This window comes from Malurus melanocephalus, unplaced genomic scaffold (assembly GCF_030028575.1).
Source record: "Malurus melanocephalus ecotype Western Australia unplaced genomic scaffold, MMel_1.1 scaffold_139, whole genome shotgun sequence".
NCBI lineage: Eukaryota > Metazoa > Chordata > Aves > Passeriformes > Maluridae > Malurus > Malurus melanocephalus.
In genome coordinates this window covers 570,235-594,086 of record NW_026623371.1, presented here as the reverse complement: position 1 = coordinate 594,086, position 23,852 = coordinate 570,235, and the positions used below count along the sequence as shown (strand labels likewise).

Below are 23,852 nucleotides of genomic sequence, written 5' to 3'. Positions count from 1 at the left end.
TGACTATAACTTCATGAATATTGCTGAGATATCCCGCTGGTTGTCTTGACAGAGATTTTAACTTCGTGTTTTTTTGCAGTTCAGCCACAGTATTTGCCATCCGCAGAGAACCCAGTGTGCAAGTGGCTTATCTGCGTGGTTGTAGCCCGGTATCTGCCTTACTGAGCATCTTTAACAACTCAGTGAGGATTTGTGAGCACAGAGAACAGAACAGAGGGCACTGGCAACAGGGCTTGGGCGTTTTACCCTATAAGCATCAGTATTTTGGTTTGGTCTCCTAAGTACATTTGGGATGTTACATGGATGGCTTTGGCATGTTATTGGTTTGGTTTAGTTTCTTGACTAACCAGTGCCATTTCACTTGAGCATCAATAACATAAAAACTGTATATTTCTTGTGTCCCATTGAAGCATCCCGTGCAAAGCAGCCTGATTTAGTCACAGATGAAGGAACTGGATGATATTTCAGATGAGCATGAGCAATGTGATGTTGTCCTTAGAGTTTATTTTAATATTATTATTGCTTGGAATGGAATGAGACTAATAGCTCAATACTTGATAAATGGGGACGAAACATTGTGAGTTGGTGGACAGTGAAGGAAGAAGTCAAAAATACTGTTGGGGATAGGATTGGATGGCTGTTCACTGAATGCTTTGCACTACTGCATTACTGGTTTCCCTGACAGTCAGTTGAACAGCAATCTTTTGATTTTGGTCAGTGTGAAAGTGGCTGGTAGTTTTAACTTAGGTGCTGGTGGTTAAGCCTATTTGAGTCCTACAGCCTAAATATTTATTGCCTTTATTCACATTTTGGTTCATCTGCAGCTTCTTTTCTGGCAGATGTCAGGGTGAAAAGAGCAAGGCTTTACCATCCCTACCTAGAGTCCTGTTTCTACTTTGCTTTTCCAGACCACATTCTTTTGAAAGTGGAACTTCTTACCCATCCTTCAGCATGAATTGTTGATGGCATTTTGTTTTGATAACCCCAAGTTAAARCATTAAAGAGTTAAAACTATTTGTATATCTCTGACTGAGAGATGTGATATCACTGCAGCTTAAATTGCAGGATTTTACCTTTCCAAAATAGAATTTATCTGTGCTTTCTTGCCTTTTACCACCAAAGACTTCTATTTTTCTTTAGCATGTGTTTCAATAGGTGAGACAAACAATAAAATAGTGCTAACTGCTCTTCCATTTCATTCCTTTTTACTGATATGCAACCCAATGGATTTGTACAGCATGGCACCAGCTCATAGTGTGGTCTTTGCCACACACTGAACATGTGGGTGGTATCTCAAAGGTCCTGTGATACAGACCTTGCAGAGCTTATTCAGGCATTGCTTTCATTAACTGCAGTGGGCATGTGCCCAAATCTTGGGATCTGGCTGCTTTTTAAAAGATTTTCTTCAGGGCTTGTCTTCTACTTTGTTTTGGGAACTGATACAGTTAGATCTATTGGGCTCCCTAGAGCAGCTGTGGTTATTAAGTGTAAAAACATTTGTAGGTTCCAGTGTTMTTCCTTGGTCAGTTAAAGCCCATTCCATGTACAGGTCCATCCCTGCTTTCACTCTGAGAGCTTTCTGAAGTAGCAATGTGGAGCACTGCGTGGCCTGTGCACTACAGGAGGTCAGGTCAGAGTGCTTCTGGCTTCTTCTGGCCCTAAAAATGGCTCTGTGGTGGAACTGGTGTGTCAACTGCTCTGTAACAGACCTTAAGGAAGTGCCTTAGTGACTGGAAGGAGAATTGGACTTTTATTAGAAGATAGCACACTATGACTCTAAATCAAAAGTGTGGGTGCTCTATACAAAAAAGATTATTTGAGGATACCAGCCATAAGCTAACAAATCATTTGGCCTTCCTGTCCGAGGGTGAGCCCTCAGCAGTTCAGCTGCATTGTGTCAGCACAGGAGTCTGACTCCCAGCAGGGCAGAAGGCTGTTTTCCCGTTTGGCTGCTGTGCAATGTTGCACAAGGACTGGAGTGGTCCCTGCTATGTGTTGGGACACATTTCAGCTTCTCATGAAATGGGTCATATGTGGAGAGATGCCCCTGGTTGCAAATTTTATAATGGTTTATTCACTGCCACATCTGAGACTGGGAAACTGCATCCCAACACTTTTTAATGATTGATTAATTAAGTTTGTGAAAAGTTTGAAATTAGAGRGATGATATTAGGAACTACTTCCATTAGACTGTATCATCTCACCTTGACTTTTGATTATTTTCCTTTAACTTTGCCTTTGGGCAACCCTGTTCATATATTTCCATCCCTACTTCCTCCTCTACAGATGTGCTCATTCTATTTGCTTCTGGTCTTTTTTTTTTTTCTTTTTTTTTTTCCTTCTGGCATAGAAACTTTATTTTTAAAATACATAAAGCTGTAGAGTTTCTCATTAGTAGAATAAAATGGAAGATCAAAAATATAATTAAATAACCTTAGTTTCTTTGCCAGAAACAAATTATTTTTTCTTGTCTATTTTGGGTGACTATCATGCCTGCARGGAAATAATTTTCATCATGTCTGTCAGTGTGATCCTGCCTTAAAAATGAAATGATCTTTTAGGAGCAATATGAAATTCAAATAAATGTTTGAAAAGAGAAATGCATCAATTAATTACGTACTATAATAGCCATGGAATTCAGAATAAAGACTGCTAAAAGCAAAGCAAAAAGTAACTTAAAAAAACCAATGTAGAGAATCCCAGTTGTTCCCTGAGCCACATCCACATGGGAGTAATCTAGTTCATTACATCTTAGTGTCTGCTGAAGATTTCAGCTCTTTCRAAAGTGTAATATTTGTGTAATATTGTTAATGTCACCACAGTGTTGCAAAATAATACTGGAAACRAGTCCCTACAACAGTAATGCATTCTAGACCTGTAGTTTTCTTACTGTATGAGACATTTAAAGGTTTATGTTACYTGTGTTGTGCACAATTGTAAGGAATTGGTATATTTAGCCTCTGACAGACAAAGTAAATTTGAGAATACTGTTTGATATTTTTGTTTGGGTTTTAATTTGTTTAATTGATTAATTTACGTGTTACAGATGGTGAAGTGGAATGGAGTTCTAAGTTYATGGTGTAAGGCTGTGTGGATGAATTCCGGCCTCTTTAGTAGTTTTGGATATTATCATCCTCTCCTGGTGTCTGTTCTCAATCTCTCCTGGATTTGTTTGACTTTTGGTTTTTTCTATTTTCAGAATTCTTGAGGTACCTTTATGTTGCTGCTGACCTGTTTGTATTTCCTTTACATTTGTGTTGTTACAGTTTTTCTGAGCTGCTGCATCTGGAAGCTGAAAAGATTTTACTTACAAAGAGGGAACTTGGCRTGCTGTGAATTCTGATATAGTGGTTGCCTGTTTCCTAGCCTGTGATCTGGGTTTTCTTTGCTTTGCCATAAGCAACAAACAAAGAATGAAAAGGAAGTGTTCTCTGAAAGATATCTCCTTCACAAGCTAGATCAGTGAGCCCCAGTGACTTCCATCCTGCTATGTGTTGGAGGTTGGGAGTGTGAGGTGTGTGCCTCAGGGCTGGGCTTCCAGCTTTGCTATGCAAGTTGCCCAGGGAATGAGAGTTGAGTGGGTGAGTGAACGTATTCATCTGCATTATTTTCTTGCCTGTGTGCACAGATTTCCCCTCAAAAGACTGCAAGGAGTGCAATCACCTGAAAATCAAGAATGCTTATTCCTATATTTTCTGGTTTTCACCCAAGGGAAACCGTGTCTCTATTTGCTCATCACTGAGCGATCACATGTAGATTTTTTCCTCCTAATTATGAGATGGGGTGTGCACAACTGTCACAGGAAACCCTTTGCACCTGTTCCAGCCTTGTGCATTGACCACACTGCAAATCAACTTGACCAGACTCTGCTAGTTGTCCAATATTTCAAAAATCATTGTTTCCCATAATTCTGCTTTGTTCAGGGTTGGTTGAGTTTTATTTTGTTTTGGGCTGGATTTTTCTTGGTTTTGTTGTTGGGTATTTTTTTTAGGTTTTTGGTGGAGGGTTTTTCTCCTTTTTTGTCTTTCTTTTTCCTGCTGTTTGTGTGTATGTGTGTGTTTGTGTTTTTGTTGTTCTTGTTTAAAATGAATGGTTAGCAAAAGACTTGGCATAGAAAGGACCAGATTCTACAAACTGGTGAATTATGGAGCACTTGGCAAAGTCCTGCTGGCATGCATGGAATGAAGTCTGTCCTGTAGCTGTTAAGTTGCCTTTGTTTTGCAGGGCAAAGTATTATTTATTGGGAATGGTGGAAATGGGTAGGATTTCACTGTTTCACTTTCAGTTTTTTCTTTTTTGTGTGTATGTGTTCGACCTTATCTGAAGAAAGGCAATCTCTGCAAAGCTTTGCCGTGGGTGTGGAAGTCCTGTTTGAAACAGAGATCGTATTTTTCCAGCATGGGATTTTAAAGTTCAGGTTGCATCCTGTAGCTTGGAAGTTATATATTAATAAATTTTAGGTCCAAAGGGCTTGTGTTACCTTGTCTTGAAGTTCATAATCTGATGAACCTTTTTTCATTTCTCTTGCATTTCTTCTGTGCTGAACTACAGACACACTGGTCTTGTTGGTCAGTTTTCTTCTTTTTCCTTTTCCATTTTGAGGAAACCTGGCGCTTTTACTGAGAGCAGTGCTGGTAGGTTATTTATATATTCTGCCTAATTATTTCATGACTGTTTGCATTTTTTCCATCTTACAGATAAATCAGAAGAACTAGTTCAAGCCTCAGTAAAAGCCACTGTGCATTTGTGTGTTAGAACTAGCTGCTTGTTTTCATTGTCTCTGTCTCAAAGACTGGATGGAAGTGTTCATGTAACCATGAGTTAAATCTAATCATAGCTCTGGGGTGTTCTCACTTGTAATTCCTCCTRTAGACTAGAAGCAGGTACAGGGTCTTAACAGGTATCTCAGTAGTGAGCACAGTGAAAGATGTTTGTGAGCAGAAGGTGGCTGTTGAACTAAATTTAGTTTGAATTTGTCTTACACTGAAGAATGGTATGCAGCTTTTTCATAGTATGTTGTGTTTATAGCATGGAAAGTACCCTTGCTTCCCATGCTTAAAAGGGGCTTTTAAATCACTCACTTTCTTTGTGCATTATTCCAGGGGGTTACAATAAGGCTTTTATTACAGAGGGCTTTGGTATTGTCCTTTATAACCATTGTTGCTCTGACAGAGAAAGATGAATTCTTTTTCTCACTTGCATTCAATAGAATTAACAGGCTTTAGGCACCTTCTGATGGCAGTTGCTGGAGCCTGTCAGAAAAGGCAGCTGCTCATGCCAAATCCAAGGTAGAGCTAGATCTGTGGGTTTCAGTCTGCGATTTGTGGAGCTACATTCTATTACTGAGATGTTTTAGAAAGTTGGCTAGGAAATCCAAATCTGTGCCACRTACCACTCCACACATATGAACTGGAGAGGGATCTGCTTCCACTGAAATAGTTTGAGAGCTGTCATTTGGAAAATGTTGAAAACAAGGCATTTAAAGCAGTCACAGAGAGTGTGTAAGTCACTATTGTGGAAAAGTTCGTATGAGGTCACCTGAACTGTTGCTAGGTTCGAGGGACTGMAGTGGGAATATTTTCCCTTTTCCTTTCTCTGATGTCTCTGAAGGAAATAGACCTGCCCTGTCCTTTCTGTGCAAAAGAAAAGGAGGGTTGTAGTTTCTAAAAGGCCTTGTCTGCATAATGCCAAAAAGAATATGCATTGTTCATGTTCTAGGGAGTCGAAGGGGACATCGTTGGTCTCTGTATAAGCTGATGCTTTTGTTGGTATGATTTCTGATTTGCTGACACATTGTGCACACTGTCCTTCTCCCAGCCCCATCCCCAGCCAGTTTTATATGCCTGTAACTGAGAATTGGCTGTGGAGTACTTAAAGAGTTTTTTAAAAAATTAAAAATTAAAAATCACACTCTCATTGAGGTGTCTGACCTGCAATTTCTACAGTTAACGCTAACAGACAAACACGTTGTGTAGCATACTCCAGATTTACTTCCAGCTCCTTCACTAGCTTCAAAACTCAGTCTTTCTCCACGTCTTCCCTGAAGTTTCAAGTGTCTTCAGCTTCAGCTGATTTCAGTTTCATGGCTGTTTTATTACCATTGCTTTATTTCTCCTATCTTTGTTCACTGTGAGATGTGGAATTTACAAGGTGGATCATAATTACAGCTGGTTGTGCCAGGCTCAGAACACATCTTTTCTTCCTGCTTCTTTTCTTCCTACCCSCTTTTGGTGCTTTGTCAGGAGCACTGTGTTGAAACTATCTCCACGTTATAGAACAAGCTTTAAAAACAGAAGTTTGCTTTAGGAAACAACTTCTGTAGCTACTTATATTGATGCAGTTGATATTATGAAGGGCTATAATTACACGGTTCATAAAYTGATGTGAAGTTCTTACTCTGCATGATTGTAATGCTGTGTTGGCATGAATCTGGATGTGTGCAAAATTCCCATGTCTCTCATCATCTGCTTGCAAACAACAACTGTAGCTAAAGGTAAGGGGATATAACCAGAAAATAAATCCCAATTTCTTCTTTTTTTTTCCCTTCATTAGACAAATAAATTAAGACTTTYGTTCATAGAGAGTCAAGGTAGTTAATTACTTGTCAAAGCCCTGAACTTATAATCACCTCTGTGGGGAGGAGTGTAGGAGCTGCAAGTGGGTGACTGATGACTTTTTGCCTCACTCAGTGTACATAGGATAAAAACTGAACGTTCAAGGAAATTTTTGGTGAAAGAGAAATTTCTCTACACAAGTAAATAAGGCAGTACCTCTCCCTAYATATCTGTAGAGAATGCTATTTGTTACACACACAGGAAAGGCAGAGTCTTCATCACTGCTGATTTTACACTGCCTTGCTGAGCTCTCACTGAAATGTGCATTTTCAAGCCACTGTAAAAAAATTTTGCAAGTTGAGACATGTCACAGAAATTRTTGGTCAAATGCAAATACTGAAAAAAAAAGTATGGAGGGGTTGGATTGCTTCTGAACAATTTTTTGCTCGTTTGGTTTGGATTTTTTTATTAATGTGATATAGCTATTACTTTTTTCCTCTGCCAGGAGCTTACAGTGGTAATCCAAACTCTGTGTTTAGTATTTTTATCTGAGATGTTACCTCGTATTGAAGAAGTGTTTGATTCAGTATTTCTGTTTGTCATTTAATTTTTTTCCCCTAAAAACAGTTTTGCCTTTGGCTGATTTGACCACTAAGCTTTTCYGGCTTTTAAGGGTTAGAGTTCTTTTTCTGTACTCTTCCTTTCYGGACTTCAGTTTATGTTGTTTGCAGGGCAAAAATGGTGTGCAGAATCATAATCTCCTCCTGCACCTTAAAACAGGCAGATTAAAATGTGCAGGCGGTAGAACTTMATAATAATTTCTGAGTAAATATTTTACCGTTTTTTCCATCTGTTACACTAAAATCTGACTTAAACTAAGCATAAATCTAGTCAGAAGAGGTCACTGGAGTATTAATCATCAGAGTTAATCCTCTTAGACATGTGTTTGGTGTGAGGCCAGCTATTCAGAAGTTTAACAGCACACATATGTTGCTTATCTGTCTGGCCTCTTGCCAGCGAAGCAAACTCGGAGTCTGTGGTGGGTTTATATCTCTGTAAAGTACACTGCTTGTTTGGTGCAAGCTGATGCAGCTTTTCTTATATCACACATGGTGCATAGCCTGCTACTGGAGAATGAGTTCTTTCAGGGTGCTTTCAAAGAACTCCAGTCTTGCTGTTGTGTGGTAAGAAGCGATACCATTCACAGTTGACCTTTCACGGTGATTCCCCCAGGAGTACGATGAGCCAGATTTGACACTACCAACTCAGAGCAGAGGAAGAGACAATATTTCAAGTAGAGTAATACTGAGCAACCCAAATATAGCTGAATGAAACCTCACCCTGCCTTCACTCCTGCCATTCTGACTTGGAGGGAGCATTYGTGTATGTAAATACAACTCTTTCTTGAGTCAGGTCTGGACTGGACCCAGCATTTCTGTTTCTCACTTCATAGGAGTATGYTTCATACTCGACAGAAAAACGATTATATCATATCCTAATTATGGAACTGATTCATCCCCTGGGGCATGGAAAGCAAACAGTAGGAGTGAGTACATCATTAAAAATTAGCGTGTTTTTAGAGAGGAGGTAAAAATAAAAGTGCAACTCCACTGAAAACTTTTCATGATAAAGAAAAATTACTTGCATTAGAGGAACTTCTTAAAACAATCTGAGATTTTGGCCAAAACAACATGTATTTCCTAGTAACACACCTGCATTTTYTTGCAAGAAATTATTAATTTTCTTCTTGCCTTTCTTTCTCAAGGAAAAGAATGAAAGCTCGTGCTCCCCCTCCACCAAATCAACCTCCTGCAGCAAGTAGAATTCACAGTGAGCCCAAGTCACCTGCAGAGACAGCTGTAATTGCTGATCAGAACCTTGTGAGCATGAAGGAGAACATGATAAACAGACTGGTGGACTTCACAGTTGTTTTACCCAGCGGGGTGGAGCAGAAGTGCACAGTGCAAGGAAGGTAAGCCTTTGATTAGCTCTCACTTTTTGAAGCCCTTTGTTCCCTATGGGATATTTGCAGATGCTGTCAGTCTTTCTGGGTTTATGGGGCTTCTCTGTCATGCTTTTCTCTGCATTGTAAGCAGCTGTTGCAGCAGAGAGTCCTGAGARCCATATATAAAGGACCCTCTCTTCTGAGGCAGGAAGGATTTAGCAGCTATGGCATCACTGTTTTCCCCATGGATCACCCTCAGCACATGTAGGGATCTGTCTCTTTCATGTAGCGCCACTGGGTTTAGTTTGTATCACATCTCCTAATCCAGAGTGGGCTCCGTGCAGTGCAAGTAGGTGCTGCTGGCAAACTGTGCTGACAGTGTGAGTGCCTGGAGCCCGGCCAGGAGCAGGAACAGGGGTGATTCATGGAACTCAGAGATCCCGCCTTCACAAATACATTGCAGTTGCGTGGACAGCGAAGCAGCTGCTCGTATTTGGAAGCCTTTTATATATGAAAGTGTAATTTTTTCCATGAAAAGAGAGAGGGATTCTCCTTGTTACTTACTGGGTACAATCAAGAGCATATTGGAAAGGCAATTCTGAGATAATTATCTTCACTATGGGAGCTCTTCTTTATCCTCATTCTTTCTGTGTAAATTGTTTTGAAAGAGGGAGACATTACTTTTGGAAATAATATGGAAAAGTTTCGAAAATATAATCAGTGCTATGATGGAACTGTAGCAAAAAATGTTGTGGTTAAGAGTAGTCAAGAAACTGTAGAAAGGGGAACATGCAGAGGATATGTAGGTGCCTGTTGATAAATCAGATTCTATGTTTGTTTTACATTTGTTGTTTTCAGTAGTTAGTCTGTGTTGCAGCAGAACTACACTTTCTGGTCTGATATATTRTTCTGTTTTGACTGCTTGCCTCATAGTGTGTTTTGATGGCTGAGAAGGATGTGTAAAGCAGTATTTGGTGTTTGGGACTTCATTCTTCCCCCTGCACTGATTGTATAAACTGACATTCACTTATCCACTGTCAGGAGACAAGTGCAACTTGTGTGTCCCCACCCCAAAGCCAGAGCGAAGTTAAAGGTTTGAAAGGAAAGCAGTGCTTATCAGAGCTCTCAGATTAGGTGTGTATTGATGGGGGGTTTTATGGGAAGATTTGAACTTAATGAGAGAAAGAAGAGAACAGGCCTGGTAAGTGGAACAGGACATGAAACTCACTGGCCACTGGATCCCAAAGAAAGGTGGCATTTCATTGGCAATGCAAGCCACCTGGGAGTGACAAGGGGTCAATATTTGTGCTGCATTTTGTATTGAGAAAWAGATAATTGCCATATGGTTAGAAACTATTTTCCCTCAAAAATTATAATCCCGAAACAAGCAGTCCAAGAGCRCTGTAAGAGTGGCCTTTTAATGTGACTTTTTGAAGACAGTAAAAGCTRCTGGAGCAAAGAACAAATAGAAAGTCCCTGTACAGTAAATACTCTGTGTCTCACCCAGGTGTTTCACACGTGTGTGTCACATACTCTGAGAGTGTGTGTTGTTTGTTAGAGTCTTAGATCTGTGGACTAAAACCTGAAAGAAATGGTGAAAATGAAACTTCACATGTTTCTGTGAAGYTATTTTTATATCATCTGCATGAAGCATTCTAAGGAACAAAAATGTTCTCTTTGTTGTCTGTGGAGGTGCTCATTTCTCTCCAGTGTCTGCATGACAGGTCTAGACCTCTGATTTAGGTGGCAATTAAATTCCTCCGTGTGTTAATGTCCTAATCTGCACATCATTGGTGCCTAACCGAGGCAGTGGCTCTTCTYCCTCAGTGCTGTCTTGAAGACTTGGAGTGGAAAAGTTAATGATGCTGCCAGCCAGCTGTGGGAAGTGGAAGATGACAGAAGCTGAGGAAGGGGAGTTATTCATCCTAAGAAACTATGAAATAAGAAAGGGATGTTCTGTAATGAGCCCTGTATTATAGTGGCATCAGTCTGTGAACAGACCTCATTTGTGCTGCTATTCCTTTCAATCAGTGGAAGATACCATTTTCTGTRTGTTAGCACTGGTTATGTTTTTAGSTATGTGGAATAGTAAACAATAAAAATGTTATGACTATCTGAATTTTTTAGGGGGTGAACCTGTCCTAAGTCTCCAAGTCTGGGTGAAAGGCCAGACTTTTTTGTATAAACTTTCAACTTTTTGCATTGTTTTGATGTTGTGGACTAAACAGCCATGAAATAAAATGATGCTCAGAGGTAAGCATTAAATGATTAAAGTACTGGATTTTTAAAAATGTGGTGGTTTGGGTTTTTTTTTTTTAGTTTGAGGCAAGCATAAGAGCCAGGGTAGGTAATGAATTATATTCCCTGTTCCTCATTTTATCTCTGGTGATGCCATGTAAGGACATTTCAGAAAAATCTGCTGTTTATACTGCTATAAATCTTCAGTATTTTTGTTGCCATCATTAAAACTGTGTTCTGCAAAATCTGCTTTTGGCTACCCTGAGGAAATAGCTTTTCTGTTTCAAAAAAATTTGCAAATCCTTGCCCTGGGCATATTCATAATGAAAAATGATTCTGTAATTTCAGGAAAGYAGTTCACAGAACAGAACAATGAAGTACACTAGATTATATTTGAAAATATAAATACTGTAGTTAATTAGCATCACTTAAGGTTATTACAAATGAACTAAAAGTAAAAGTTATGATGTCTTTCAATTTGTTCATTGTATGTAAGCAAAGCAACATGTTATTAATTTAACTTTGTTCTCTGTGTAAAAGGTTCCTGTAARTATCAGCAAGAGGGCAGAAAAATCCTCATTATATTTTCTTGAAAGACAGTTTAAGAAAAAAAAGTGTGTGCTACTTAAAGATATTTCATCAGAATCTGGAACCTTGAAAATGTTTTACTTATGAAGGTTAACTCAAGCTGACAGTCTCTCTTTAAGAGTTTATTGCCATCTTGTAACACACAATTTGTATGAGATTTTGGAAATATGCAGTGGAGTTTTTAGTACAAAGCTGAGTCTTTAGGGGCTTGCATGTAGCAATAGAATAGTATTAAAAACCAGTGTTTCTTTTTAAATAATTGTTCCCTGGGATCTGTACACTAAAACATGTATAAGTGTTCATGAAAAACTGTTAGCCTACTTCCCCTTAAAAAGGATTATAGATTATCCCCACAACTATTCTGTTTGTACTTGTGTACGGRCATTAAMWGATRTGCTGAAARGATRGCTAAAGCATTGGCCACTTACACAKTTTATGCATAGAGATTTGTAGCAGGTCCACACAAATTGTTAACAGGTCTGACAGAGGTCATGGACATAGACATTTAGGTGGAAAAGAAGTGAAAAAGCTCCCAAGTTATCAGAAACTTTTTCTATTTGTGATTCTCACAGATAATACTTTCAGTRGGTAACCTGCAAATAAAGGGATGGTGCATCTGTCTGTGTTCACACTGAGTGGCGCTGAGGAGGCCTTTCTCTATCCACAGATACAGGCATTAAGTGTCAGCAGCTTGGGAACTCATTAGTATTTGAAATGTTTGCTGGAAAATGGGATGTTGGAAGCTAAATGATGTTTGGTTTGGAGTTGTCAACTCATGGCTGACCAATATGCAGAAAAGTGAACTGGGCAGTTGTTGCTCCTGCTGTTGTCTTAGAGTTACACCAATTCTCTCATACACAAGATGCACACAGAGCAGGACACTAGAAGAAAAAATAAACTAGCTGAAGCTGTAGTCCCTTTCTGCAARTACTGGAGGACAGAATTCAGTACAGAGTATGCTTTATATGGAGCATAAAGCTGGTATCATCACAGAAAGAATATTCTCATAATAAACTCTTTATTGTGGGCTTGTAGCTCAACACACAGCATGGTGTCTCAGGAAAGACTGAAGGTGTGAAATCAGCCCAGGTTGATAAAACATGAAAGAGGAGATGTTAGAAGAAGATAAACAGGGCACATGGCAAAAGGATTAAAAATTAGTTTAACCAAACACTAAATAAGTGTCAGGTCAAAACTGCAGTAGTTCAGCTAAGGGAAGAAAATAGTTGTACTGGAATAATTTATGTTGGAAGAGGGCACCAGAGCACACAATCTCTAGGCAAGTTTGAATACCTTCAGGGAGGAGGTTTCTGGATTTCTCTGTACCTCTTTTCCAGGTCTAGAACCATCTTTATGGAGACAATATGTTTTCTGACACCTAAATGGAATTTCCTGCATCAGCACTTGTCTCTTGCCACTTGTCCTCTTGCTGTTCACTGGCATGAAGAGTCTGGCTCACTTCATGCTCACAGGCAGCAGCAAGATCTCCCTTCTCCTTTCTTGTCCTAAGGCTCAACAAGCACAGTGCCCTGCCTCTTCCTGTGTGTCATYTTGATGTTCCTTCTGTGGTCTTGCTCAGTTATGGAAAATAAGAGCCAAATGTTCATGAGCAAGCTAAGGAAAGAAAAGGAAAACATTTATGAGAGCCATATTTATCAAGCTTCCTGAACTTTTTGGATAYAGCTTGTTACTTAGTGTGTATATTTTTGGTTGTGTAGAAAAAGTTGTAATTTTTTCATGAAGTAGCTGTACTTTGGAGCATGAGAAAATAATAATGACTAATGCAGTTATCTKGTTTAAATGCAAATTTAGTGAAAGAATTAGAGATTTCAGGTCATCCATCCCCTTTTCACTATTACATTTCTTTTCCAGTTATTTGCTATTGTAGATTCCTAGTGTATGTTGGGTATTTACCTAAATAAAGAAGATTCTTTTGTCCAGTTTGAGATTTATATTTTTTAATCATAGAATCACAGAATGGTTTGGATTGGAAGGTACCTTAAAGACCATCTGGTTCCAATCCCRTGCCATGCACCAAAGACTTGTTCAGAGCCCCATCCAATCTGGCCTTGAATGCTTCCAGGGATGGAACATKCACAACTTCTCTGGACCAGTTCCCATGCTTCACCACCCTCACAGTGAATAATTGCATCCTAATMTTGAATCTAAATTCACTCTCAGTTTGAAGCCATTACCCCTTGTTCTATCACCACATGCTCTTGTGAAAAGTCCCTCTCCAGCTTTCTTGGCCCCTTTAGGTACTGGAAGGCATTTGTAGCATGAAAGTAGAAGGTAAAAAGAACGTTGGTTTAATTTGGTAGAATATAACTTCACCCTTCATGTTTATGTTTAGATGTACAAGGCATTATTTTAAAATGAATTACTYTGTGTGATCTACAGAGGTGAAGCCAAACCACACCCAAAACAGTTCAGTTGTTTTATTCTTCTTAAAAACCATAGGCCTTTCCTGCATTTTATTGGAGAACAGGAAACAAGCAGTCTGCTCAAACTTGATCAGAATTTCAGCACGATAAATATTGCTGACAAAGTAGTTAATCTTTACTGTACAGAACTGGTGTTGAATGTCAAACACCTTAGTGACAGAATATCAGCACAGAGCCAAAGTGCTCTCCTTTGCTAAGAATAGTCATATGGACCCTCTTGTCTGAGTCTTGAATTGAGTTCACTCTCCAGTTTTGCTGTTGTGCTCTAGTATTTGCTTATAAGTCATTAACCTTTGGTGAMTATTATGTAGTGTTTGTTCTCACCACCAAAAATTTCAGCAACATCTTACTAACATGAAAAAGTGTTTCTTAGCTGAGCAGTTGGAAAGGCAGGAGATAGTTAACTTGTTCATTTCAGCTTTAGATTTAAGACCTATCTGAATTTCAAAACAGAGTATGCTCTGTACCAGATATCAAAGCAGGTTAAAATGAAGTGCAGATCTGTGTGAAACAAGATGGAAGAACAGGAAGGATTGACTCTTTGCATCTTYCAGGAGCCATATTCAGCCCAAGCATAGAAACAAAAGTTGGTCTAGATTAGTAGATTACCATTCTYGTGCTGTTTTTGATCTTCTGTGCGTGGCATATACATGGAGATACGTGAAATAAATCTCCCATTTAAAATCAAGCTGAACTATATTATGTTTTAAGAGGAAAATTTTTCAAGATGGTGCCATTGAAATCTGATATAAGAATAACTTCATTGCAAGGATTTCCCAGCTCTCTTACTTAGCTTGAAACCCAGTAATTTTGAACTCTGGAATTACCCCTTCGCTCTTTTCCTCTTTTCCTCCCTCATTCCTCTCCCCTTTCCATTCTCCCCTCTTTTCTCTTTTTTTGTTATACCTCAGAAGTTTTGTGAAAAAATTTCCCCAAATTTACATTTTTTCAAGAGCATACTGTTTGCTTTGAAGGTGTTTCAAAAGCTTCAGCCGTACTTTCAAATGGTACAGATGAAGGCTGGGGATGCTTTTCATGGAACAATTGTGTATTCTGAGCAGCACAGCACTGGTTGGGATGCTGCAAACTTCCTTAAGTGTTATGTTTAATGCATTTCTGCTCATAATCAGCAATAAGATGAAACCTCAATTTGACTGGATTTTTGATTTGTCCATTGTCCAGACAAATTTGTTTGAGTTGCATGATTGTCTGCAGCTTATTTTCTCAGATGGCTGGTGTGGATTCATCTTCTTGTAGTTTTGGTGCTGTTGCAGCTGAATCTATTTTATAATTTCAGTGGTATTTTGATGAACTATATTGTCTTTGCAAACACTTTTTCAAGAGGCAAGAAAACTGTRCATATTTGAATGAATTATCACATTATTATGCACTACAGAAATGTATTAGTTCCACTTTAAATAAGAATGTCAAGCACATAGGACACCAGGTACTGTGATTCTGCCAGGTTATTTACTTTTCTCTGAAACAATAGTAATAAGGCTGAGGGAAAACAAACACATGCAAATTTTAGTGTAAAAGAGACATGTCTGTAAACAGACAAGTTGAGATGTGTATCAGGAGAACTGAAAAGCCCTTTCAAAGTGTTCTGCTGCATAGTTTAATGAATATTCATATTAATACTGTTCTAAGTGGGATTCACCTGTAGTTTGGACTTAGTAGGYGTAAATGTCTGTGGGTTTGTGGTGTGTAGCATATGAATTGTTATGAAATACAGACATTTTCGACCTGGACCAAGAGCCAGATTGGTCATCATGAAATGACTTGATGCAGTTTTGATTTGGGAGCTACATGTTTGTATTTGTGCTCTCTCTGTTCGCAGTTGCTGCAGTGCTCTGTTTTTCGGAAGCGTCTATCCATATTAATGACATCTGTTTTTCTTATTTTATTTTCAGTCATCATCTTCTCACTGTGTTCTTCTCTTTTCAGTGAGGTCCTATATTTTCCACACTTGCCACTTTTCCAGCTCTCACTGTGTAACTCAGTTAAACTTGACAAAGGTTACTGTAAAGAAGGTCCTTTCTCTTCCCTTGGATGGGAAGAGCCATCACTTACCTATTAATAAGGAATTGCTCTTATTTTCCATTTCTGTTGTCTTTGTCATTAACCCTCCAGGGTCCTTGACCAACTTCTTGATGAGTTGTTGGCCAAGAACATACATGAAAGAAGAATTGGTGGTCCCCCACAGAGTAGTTTCCCAGATGCCAACAGTTTGCATTCTGAAKGGTAATTCTTGAGCTACAGATGCAATGGTGCTGGCTAATAACCTGTGGAAGATTTTATTTTCTTAGAATTTGCTTGCATTTTGAATCTATATACAGTTTTTTCCATTTTAAACACTAGAAGAGGTGCCAGTTGTTTTGGCAAATACGCTGTCTATGCATTTATTTTGACTTCTGCTAGAAGAGAAATATCCCACTTGTCTATGATAGGTTTCAGCTATAGCTGGTATTTTTTTTTTCAGCTCACATTGTTTTGTTGGTGACAGACACTGGGTWATGAAACCAAAACTTTTTATAAAAATGACCAGTTTTAATAATCCTGTTTTCTCTGATCCTGTACAGAATTTTTTGGGGGAGGGCTGGGAAAATAAAAGCACCCTTCAGTACYATGGTAGAAGAGAATTTCTGGGGTGTGGGGGAGCACAGTTCTTATCTGTTGTATTGGGCAGTATCAAGCTCCAGTGAATATTGAGCTCTTGACACAAAATGGARTGCCTCTGTTCAGAGGCACRAAATAAGGACATTTGCTGRCTCTTTTAAAACCCTATGGATTAASAATCATACTGCAGTAAGAGTTACTGATAATGCAAGCACTCAAACCCAGATGGTTTTGTACAGGATTAATATCTTCACCAAAATAAGTATGGATAGGATCTATTGTACTGGAAAATATTGCTGGTGTCAAATGGATTTGGAGAACTCAAAGTTGTAAACTGGAAAAATAAGCCCTGTCTACCATTTATTCCAGATTTAAGTGCTCCATTTTGCGTTCTGTGATTGTTCAAATCTAGGAGTTTACTGGATTGTGAGTTCGTAATTTATTCATATCTTGTCTTCACATTACAGAACAGGATTTGAATTGGAGAGTTCAGTGTATGGATTGGGTACATTATGATGCTTGGGTCAGCTCAGTTGGTCTGAGCATGGTGCTCATAACACCAGGGATGTGAGTTCCATCCATATGGGCCATTCAGTTAAGAGCYRGACTTGAYCCTTGTGGGTCCCTTCCAGCTGAGAATATTCCCTGTTCTGTGGTCTGGAAATAGATAAGGTGCATTCTGTCTGCTCTTGGCCTATGTTTGTTAGTGCTGTGATCAGCACTGTTGTCTGCCTCACTGTGAATAGGTAGTTGTGAGCTCATAAACAGAYGTTGAAGTGTGAATGTATTTTGTTCCTGAATCGTTTATCATTTATCTGATCTGTTTAACATTTTAAAGCACTAACACTGTTCGCTCCCAGAGATGGTTAGCGAGTGACACACGCACAGCTTGTGCTGTCTTTTATCCCCCCATCTTAAAACTGAGGTAAATTTCGTAGAAATTTTTCTCTTTCTAACGGTGAATGTCTTCTTCTTTGTAGTAAAGCTGTGATGGATGTGTTGGTTGATTTGTGCAGCCAGTATCGCTTAAATCCATCCCAACATAGTCTTGAATTGAAGTCTTCAGGAGCTCAACAAGTTCTGAGTTACAAGCCGAACACTTTGATAGGAGCACTGGATGTACAGACAGTACTTCTGAAAGAGAAGATTCCCGAAGAGAAGGCAAAGCGACCTCTGCCAAGAGTCCCTGAGGTCAGTGCTCTGTGGGGCCAAAATGGTGCCATGAAACATCATTTCATTTCTATAATTTCAGTTCATCCAATATTTCCATCTTTAAACCAAATGGAGAAGACTTGGGGTTGACWATAACCTGCTTTACTAGTTCAGCTSTTTTGCATGCTGATTGGCAAATGCTAGTCTAGACATTTAGACAAAATGTTATATTGCATGTGGTTGGATAGATGGAAATCTAGAGATTGGGATGATTGAAAATTGCACCAATGGCTGAAAGGAGGGTTGTGGGGTTGTGTGAACATAGAGTTTGGGAGTTATTTTGTGTACCATCTTCATTGAAGGYATGGGAGAAGACTGATCAGTAATAAATGTATTTCACAGCATAGTGAGGATTGAGAAGTAATCATTTTCCAAATGTTTGCTGAATTTTTTTATTGTCCTTAATAAATATATCTAATTATACTCTCCCACCTTTCAGAGTGGGACTTGTAAACATTCACATTACATCTGCCTCTTAATTTCTTCCTTCGCATATTCTTGTGAATGTTTCCTTAGTGGAAAGGAGATTTTATTATTTTAAAAAATATTTTTTATTATTGGGGGTTAGTTGGTCTAGGAGTGATGAGGACAACATGGAAATGCCCAGTRCTTTTCTCAGTGTAAGGGGGCCTATGCATCACAGAAGGGAGACTGAGAGTTTGTGTTTGTTTCTGCAGAAATCTGTGAGGCTGGTRGTGAACTACCTGAAGACACAGAAGGCTGTGGTTCGAGTTAGTCCAGAAGTGCCTCTCCACAACATCATCCCAACTATTTGTGAGAAGTGTGAAGTCAGTCAAGAGCACATTGTTCTTCTGCGAGATGGCATCACTGGGGAAGAGCTGGAGCTTACCAAGTCCTTGGAGGAGCTAGGGATTAAGGAGCTGTACGCCTGGGACAGGAAAAAAGGTGAGCCAAGACTGAAAATGGTCACTGCAGAGTTATATGATGTGACAAAAATATTATGGGCAATTTAAAAGCAYTTGTGCTGCCATTCTTTTGGGGTCCAGCTGAAACAGCAGAGTGAGATCTCAGTCCGGAGAGCAGCACAGGTTTGTTCAGTGAGCTGTGCCCAGAGCAGCAGCCAGGTCAGCAACGTGCCCAGCCGTCCTTGCTTGCTCTTGGGCCTTGTGCCAGGCTGGGCTGGACTCTGGCAGGGTGCAGGTTGGCCTGGGCAGAGCAAAAGGAGGAGCTTTGCTGTGTCCCAGAGCTGCTGTCGGTGGAGGTGTACGTAATACAAGGGGCCTCGGCCAGGCAGAGTCTGTCACCTGCCCGTGCTGTGCACTGGAGAGAAGGAAAGAAGAGACATGCCATAGTCATGGCAGCTGTGAAAGCTGAGAGGCAGAGGCGACAGAGCAGGGCTTATGAGAAACAGACTGGGTAGGATCAGATACGGTTCCTCCAAAGAGCGAAGTTACTGACGGTTTGGTGAAGAGGAGCTAAGAGGTATTTGTATTTAAAATTTTGTTCTGGTGTTTACCTATCCTTACTTTCTGTTCTCATAGACAAAATTGTAGTAGCAGCTTCCTAGAGTTGAGTTTTATCAGCGTGATTATGTATTCAAATAGCATAATTATGTGATGTGCTTTAAAATATACCCGCTTTAAAAACACACATTGACAAGCACTGCTTCCTTTGAGGTCAGAATGATATTCATTAAAATTGTCTCCTGCCGTTTGTCTCAATTGGTATCACTTCCAGCATAGTAAATGTCCTTATTTATTGTTTAGGTAACGTCTTTCTTGTAGGTGCAGAGCTGTAGGCTTATTTTTTATTTATARAATTATTTATTTATGTTGACATTCTGTCTCTTCTTTCCAACTCTTTGGTAAGTGACAGTTCTGCCTCTGTGCGAGTCAAATTTCAGTGAGTTTAGACTTCTAAGTAAACCAAATATCTCATTTTCTTTTGGATTGTTAGGATGTTCCAAAAAGAGGCTGACAACATGTCATAACTCAATTGCATGTTTGTTTTTTTCAAGACATGTTTACTGTAATTAGCTAAATGGTTAAGCTAAAGCATTTTGGAGCAACGTATTGAACATGGAGTGTATCCAACAGGATTCATTCAACATACTTCAGGGACAACTTATAGAGTAATTATCCTAAGCCTTTGTAAAGTCTTTCCTTTCAAATGAAAGTSATGGTGTGTATGCTCATGCATATTGGTCCTCAAATGTGGTTTTAGCCTATGCAGTCAAGACAAAGCCTTTACTACAAGGCTGGGATTATAGCAGCAGATTATCACAGAATATGCTGAGTTGTAAGGGACCCACAGAGATCTCCACATCACAATGTGCTGCTCTCTACCCCAGCTTTTATTTTTTAAATATTCTATTATTTTTTACACTTTCAGTATACCTTTCTTTTCATTACGATAAAATCCCCCTGATTCTCAGTATAATTCAACCTTTTATGCCTTCTTCTTACTCTGCACCATGGTGTCTGAGAAAGCCAGTAAATGTACATAAAATGTACAAGAATTTTTCCTTTGTGTCAACCAATTCCTTCTTCAATATTCTCATTTGTAATCTCCAAGAGGAATAAACCCATTGGTTTTAGTAGCAGTTGTTCTGTGGCTTGTGCATTGAGTGGATACCTGGCCTGTTTAGTTAACAGAAAACAGATTTTCTGAACACATTGCTACTACCAAGTAAAGCACCAGAGGTGCTGGAAGCCATAGGCTGTGCTTCTGAGAGCAGATTCTAGAAAAACTCACTTTCCTTCCCTGCAACAGAAAACACCAAGAGCTGAAGGATTATTAAAAGAGAAGCTCTACTGCCACCTGCTTACTTAATTYGATTTAGCAGCTGAAGCAGCTTCATGACTGAATCAGGAATTAAACAAATGCAGCTAAACTGCTTCAGCAGCAGCTCTGCATGTCTGCTGTYGGTCAACACTTTTTCTGTAATGCTTAGGAAAAAAGGTGCTAGGAATAATTAATGAATATTGTGCCTTACAAGAACTTGTGCCTTAGAACTTTAATATGTTTTCTCTTACCCTTTCATTGCCTGCCTTTTCCAGTTCCTCCATCAAAAACTCAGTCTGAACCTTCTCTGAACTATAGAGGTAYTGTACAATGCTGCTGAGGGAAACTTTACTCTGTGTTTAACTCTTTCACTTCACTCTATGCTTAATGTGCTTTTGGTAGATAGATATTTAAGAATGTYGAGTAAAATGCCATACAGAAACAAGCTGATTTTGGTCTGTGTTGTCTTCCCAAAGTGTTGCTTACATGTCTTGTGCCTCTGCTAGAAACACACTTCTATGCATACTCTCTTCAATAAAAGCCATTAAAATTCCAGAAAGTAACAAAATCTGCCATTTAACTGTTTTGTGGTGTGGTATGTCTCTATACAGATTCCAAGCCTGTTCAGTTTACCTAAATGATGATTTATTCAATTTCAGAATTACTAAAGTTTCAGARGTCTCTTGGGTTCAACATTTATTTAGTAGCAAAAGCAGAATATTTTGATGTCTGTGAGATCTTCCACTGATTTCAATTTACATGCAACAAAGCATTTTAATATCAAATATAAACATACACATTGGGTAACTGAATAGATGCTGACTTCTGAATTGTTATAATAGTTGGGGTTGGATTAGATTATACTGTTGCTTCTGCTTCCAGTCAAATAGAAAACGTGTGTATTTAGTATAACCTTTTCCCTATTGAGTCTGTTTTAATACATTGCTTAAATTAATTGTCCTCAAGAAAGGTATGGTTGATTTCTAGCAAGCTTTACCTCTTTGCACTATTAGTGTACACAACGTAACCAAAGTAAACGTGGAGAACTTGTTTAAATTTTTATGAAGGAAGTGCACATCAACAGCCATCAAGCAAATCTTAGCTCATTGCCTCTTGGCTTTAATAATGCCAGTATTATTCCCTCTATTYCTCTGTCATTACTTGCTGTGGCTTCCTCTTATATGGAGATCAATACTAGATGAAATATCTGCTATATTTATTTAAGAAAAATTTATACAATCAATAAAAACTCATTATTTTGATATTATATGCTGTACTTAAGTCCCTGTTTATTGGGATTACACAATGTTCAACCACTATGTCAATGATCAGCTGTTGTGTCAGCATTTCCAAAGCATTGTTTGTAGTTGAAGACTATGTGAGAAAAGGAATCATAATCCATTTCTACTTACAGCCCAACCCCAAGCAAGAAACCAGCATACATAGTGCTCAGTAATTAAGAARAGTATTAATTCATTACTCTATTTGTTTGCAGTGCAGTTGCAGCCTTTCTTAAGGATAATTTCACCATGTTTTCYTTTGGGTTCATCGTATGTGTTTAACACCTTCTAACACATGRRATTGTTTCTATGCAAAAGTGATCTRTGTGAAAATCACTTTGTGTTTTATGCAAATAATTTTACAGGAGTCCTGGGATGAGGTTCCTTCCTGATGAAGGAAACCTTAATTTTGTGTTAACAAGCAAGTCATTTTGAATTTGCTTTTTAGTTGTTACTAAGCAAATAYTTACAAGGGAAAGCATTTTTTTTCCTGTGAATTAAACTTTCTGAATGCTAGTGGGATACCCTAATGTGCTTGRAATCAGGAGGAAGGATTTATAGCATTATGCAGAGTCCATTTTAAAAAAAGCAAGAGTGCTTTATCGTCTGTGTATTAAATGAGTAATGTTGTTTCCTGTAATGCATGAGTGTGTTGCTTTGCTCATCCAGTTTGTGGATGAGAAACTGAAGGGGGAAATTGAAGGGATACTAAATGGYGTGCGAACTCATACAACTTCTTTAAGCAGGCTCAAAGAAGACACATTTGAGCTCTGAAATACCTAAAAAATATTTGAGCCTGAAATACCTAAAAACTCCCCTCTTTTCTCACCTRAAATAAAAGCACCCAGATAAGAAAAATGACCACAACCAGCTAGTTTATGTTCTAAGGAGATCCTTGTTTTCAAGGGGAAGGTCTTTTTCCTCTTTATAGAGGTCTATCCAAATTACACATTGAGAATCTCTCACTTAACTTCACAGTATTAAGTCACACCTATGAATTGTTAAAGATATTCACCATTATATCTTTTTTAAGTGTTTGGGATATTTTAGTATTAGCCTTACGGTACTCTATGAGATTTAATGATACATCAACCATTTATGAAGTCATAAGCAATTTGCTGTTTTGTCTTTTAATAAGGGTTACTGGATTGTGGTTGAAAACTCAGTGTAGTTTATGAAATTATTCCATTTGTCTCCRTTAGATTTTAGAGCATATTCAGAAGAAATGAAAGTTTGATGACAAAGTAAGTGCAGGATCTGGCAGTTACTTAGATCATCCAGTCTGTAACATTTCCTGTTCATAAAAATCCAGAATTAATCCAAGATGTTTTAAAATACTCATCTTCTGAACCTTTATTTCAAAAATGTAACAACTATTGCATTAAAATTGTTTCAGAACCAAACCGAAAGGCTTCAGTAAGCAGTGATGCAATAGAGAAAGAAAAGACAAGACTTTTGGGATTGTTTAATGCTGATAGAAGAAGCAGCAAGGTAAGTGTTCAACAGGGTACTTCTCGCTAAAGAGAATTTATTTCTTTCCAGATCTAGTATGTTTGTGGGTGGTGGCATTTCTTTGKCCTGCCTTCCTTTTCCTTGCAGAGAGTAAACTGTTAGCAGGTGCATAAACCATGTGTGCTCAGTGCAGCCTGCTGGAGGTACCAGCAGCTTATTGAAGGAGTCAAGGACGTTGACCATTTTCTTTTTTCTTTATTTTTTTTAGTGCTGTGAGTTCAGTAGGTGTTAAAAAAGGGCAGGAGTTTCAAGCAATCTATGTCTGCTTCATGTAGAAGCCTGCTCACATTATAAAATGCTTTTTTGAACGGACTGATGCAATAAAGAACATTAGATGTGTCTTATGACCTCTTCTGTGCATGGGTGATAATCTCTTTTAAAGCATTTATGTCTCTCAGAGGCTCTGTGCAGTCTCACTATTGCTATCCCCAAGTCTGTAAAGCCAATAAATCAGGTGTAGAAGAAAKAACTTGCAATACTGAACTGAAGGATCAGTGTCTGCTGGGGTACATGTTAGGCATTTTTAACTTTGTTTRTATTCTTGAATTGGAAAATTTAGGAAAGAGGTTTTGTATGAAATAATTCTGTTGAGATGCATTTATGAAGAGTATTTACCACAGGAATAAAATACAGAACTTTCTGACTCAAGAACATGGAAAAAATAGCAGGCTTTTAACTTTTTTTGCACCCTTTGCTAAAAATATTATTTTAGCTG

At 38.6% G+C, this 23,852-nt stretch overlaps 1 protein-coding gene across 6 annotated transcripts in view; it reads left to right on the top strand.

Annotated features, from left to right (window-relative positions):
* The window catches only part of COBL (cordon-bleu WH2 repeat protein), a 157,697-nt gene that overhangs the window by 33,346 nt on the left and 100,499 nt on the right, over positions 1-23,852 (top strand). For 5 of the 6 annotated variants that reach the window (XM_057371057.1, XM_057371058.1, XM_057371055.1 and 2 more), the window contains exons 2-5: positions 8,320-8,526; positions 17,369-17,579; positions 18,278-18,506; positions 23,022-23,116. In XM_057371057.1, coding sequence (XP_057227040.1) covers positions 8,320-8,526; positions 17,369-17,579; positions 18,278-18,506; positions 23,022-23,116 — 742 coding nt within the window. Of the gene's footprint in view, positions 1-8,319; positions 8,527-17,368; positions 17,580-18,277; positions 18,507-18,837; positions 19,044-23,021; positions 23,117-23,852 lie in introns of those variants that run through there. The other variant, XM_057371061.1, reaches the window with a different exon arrangement.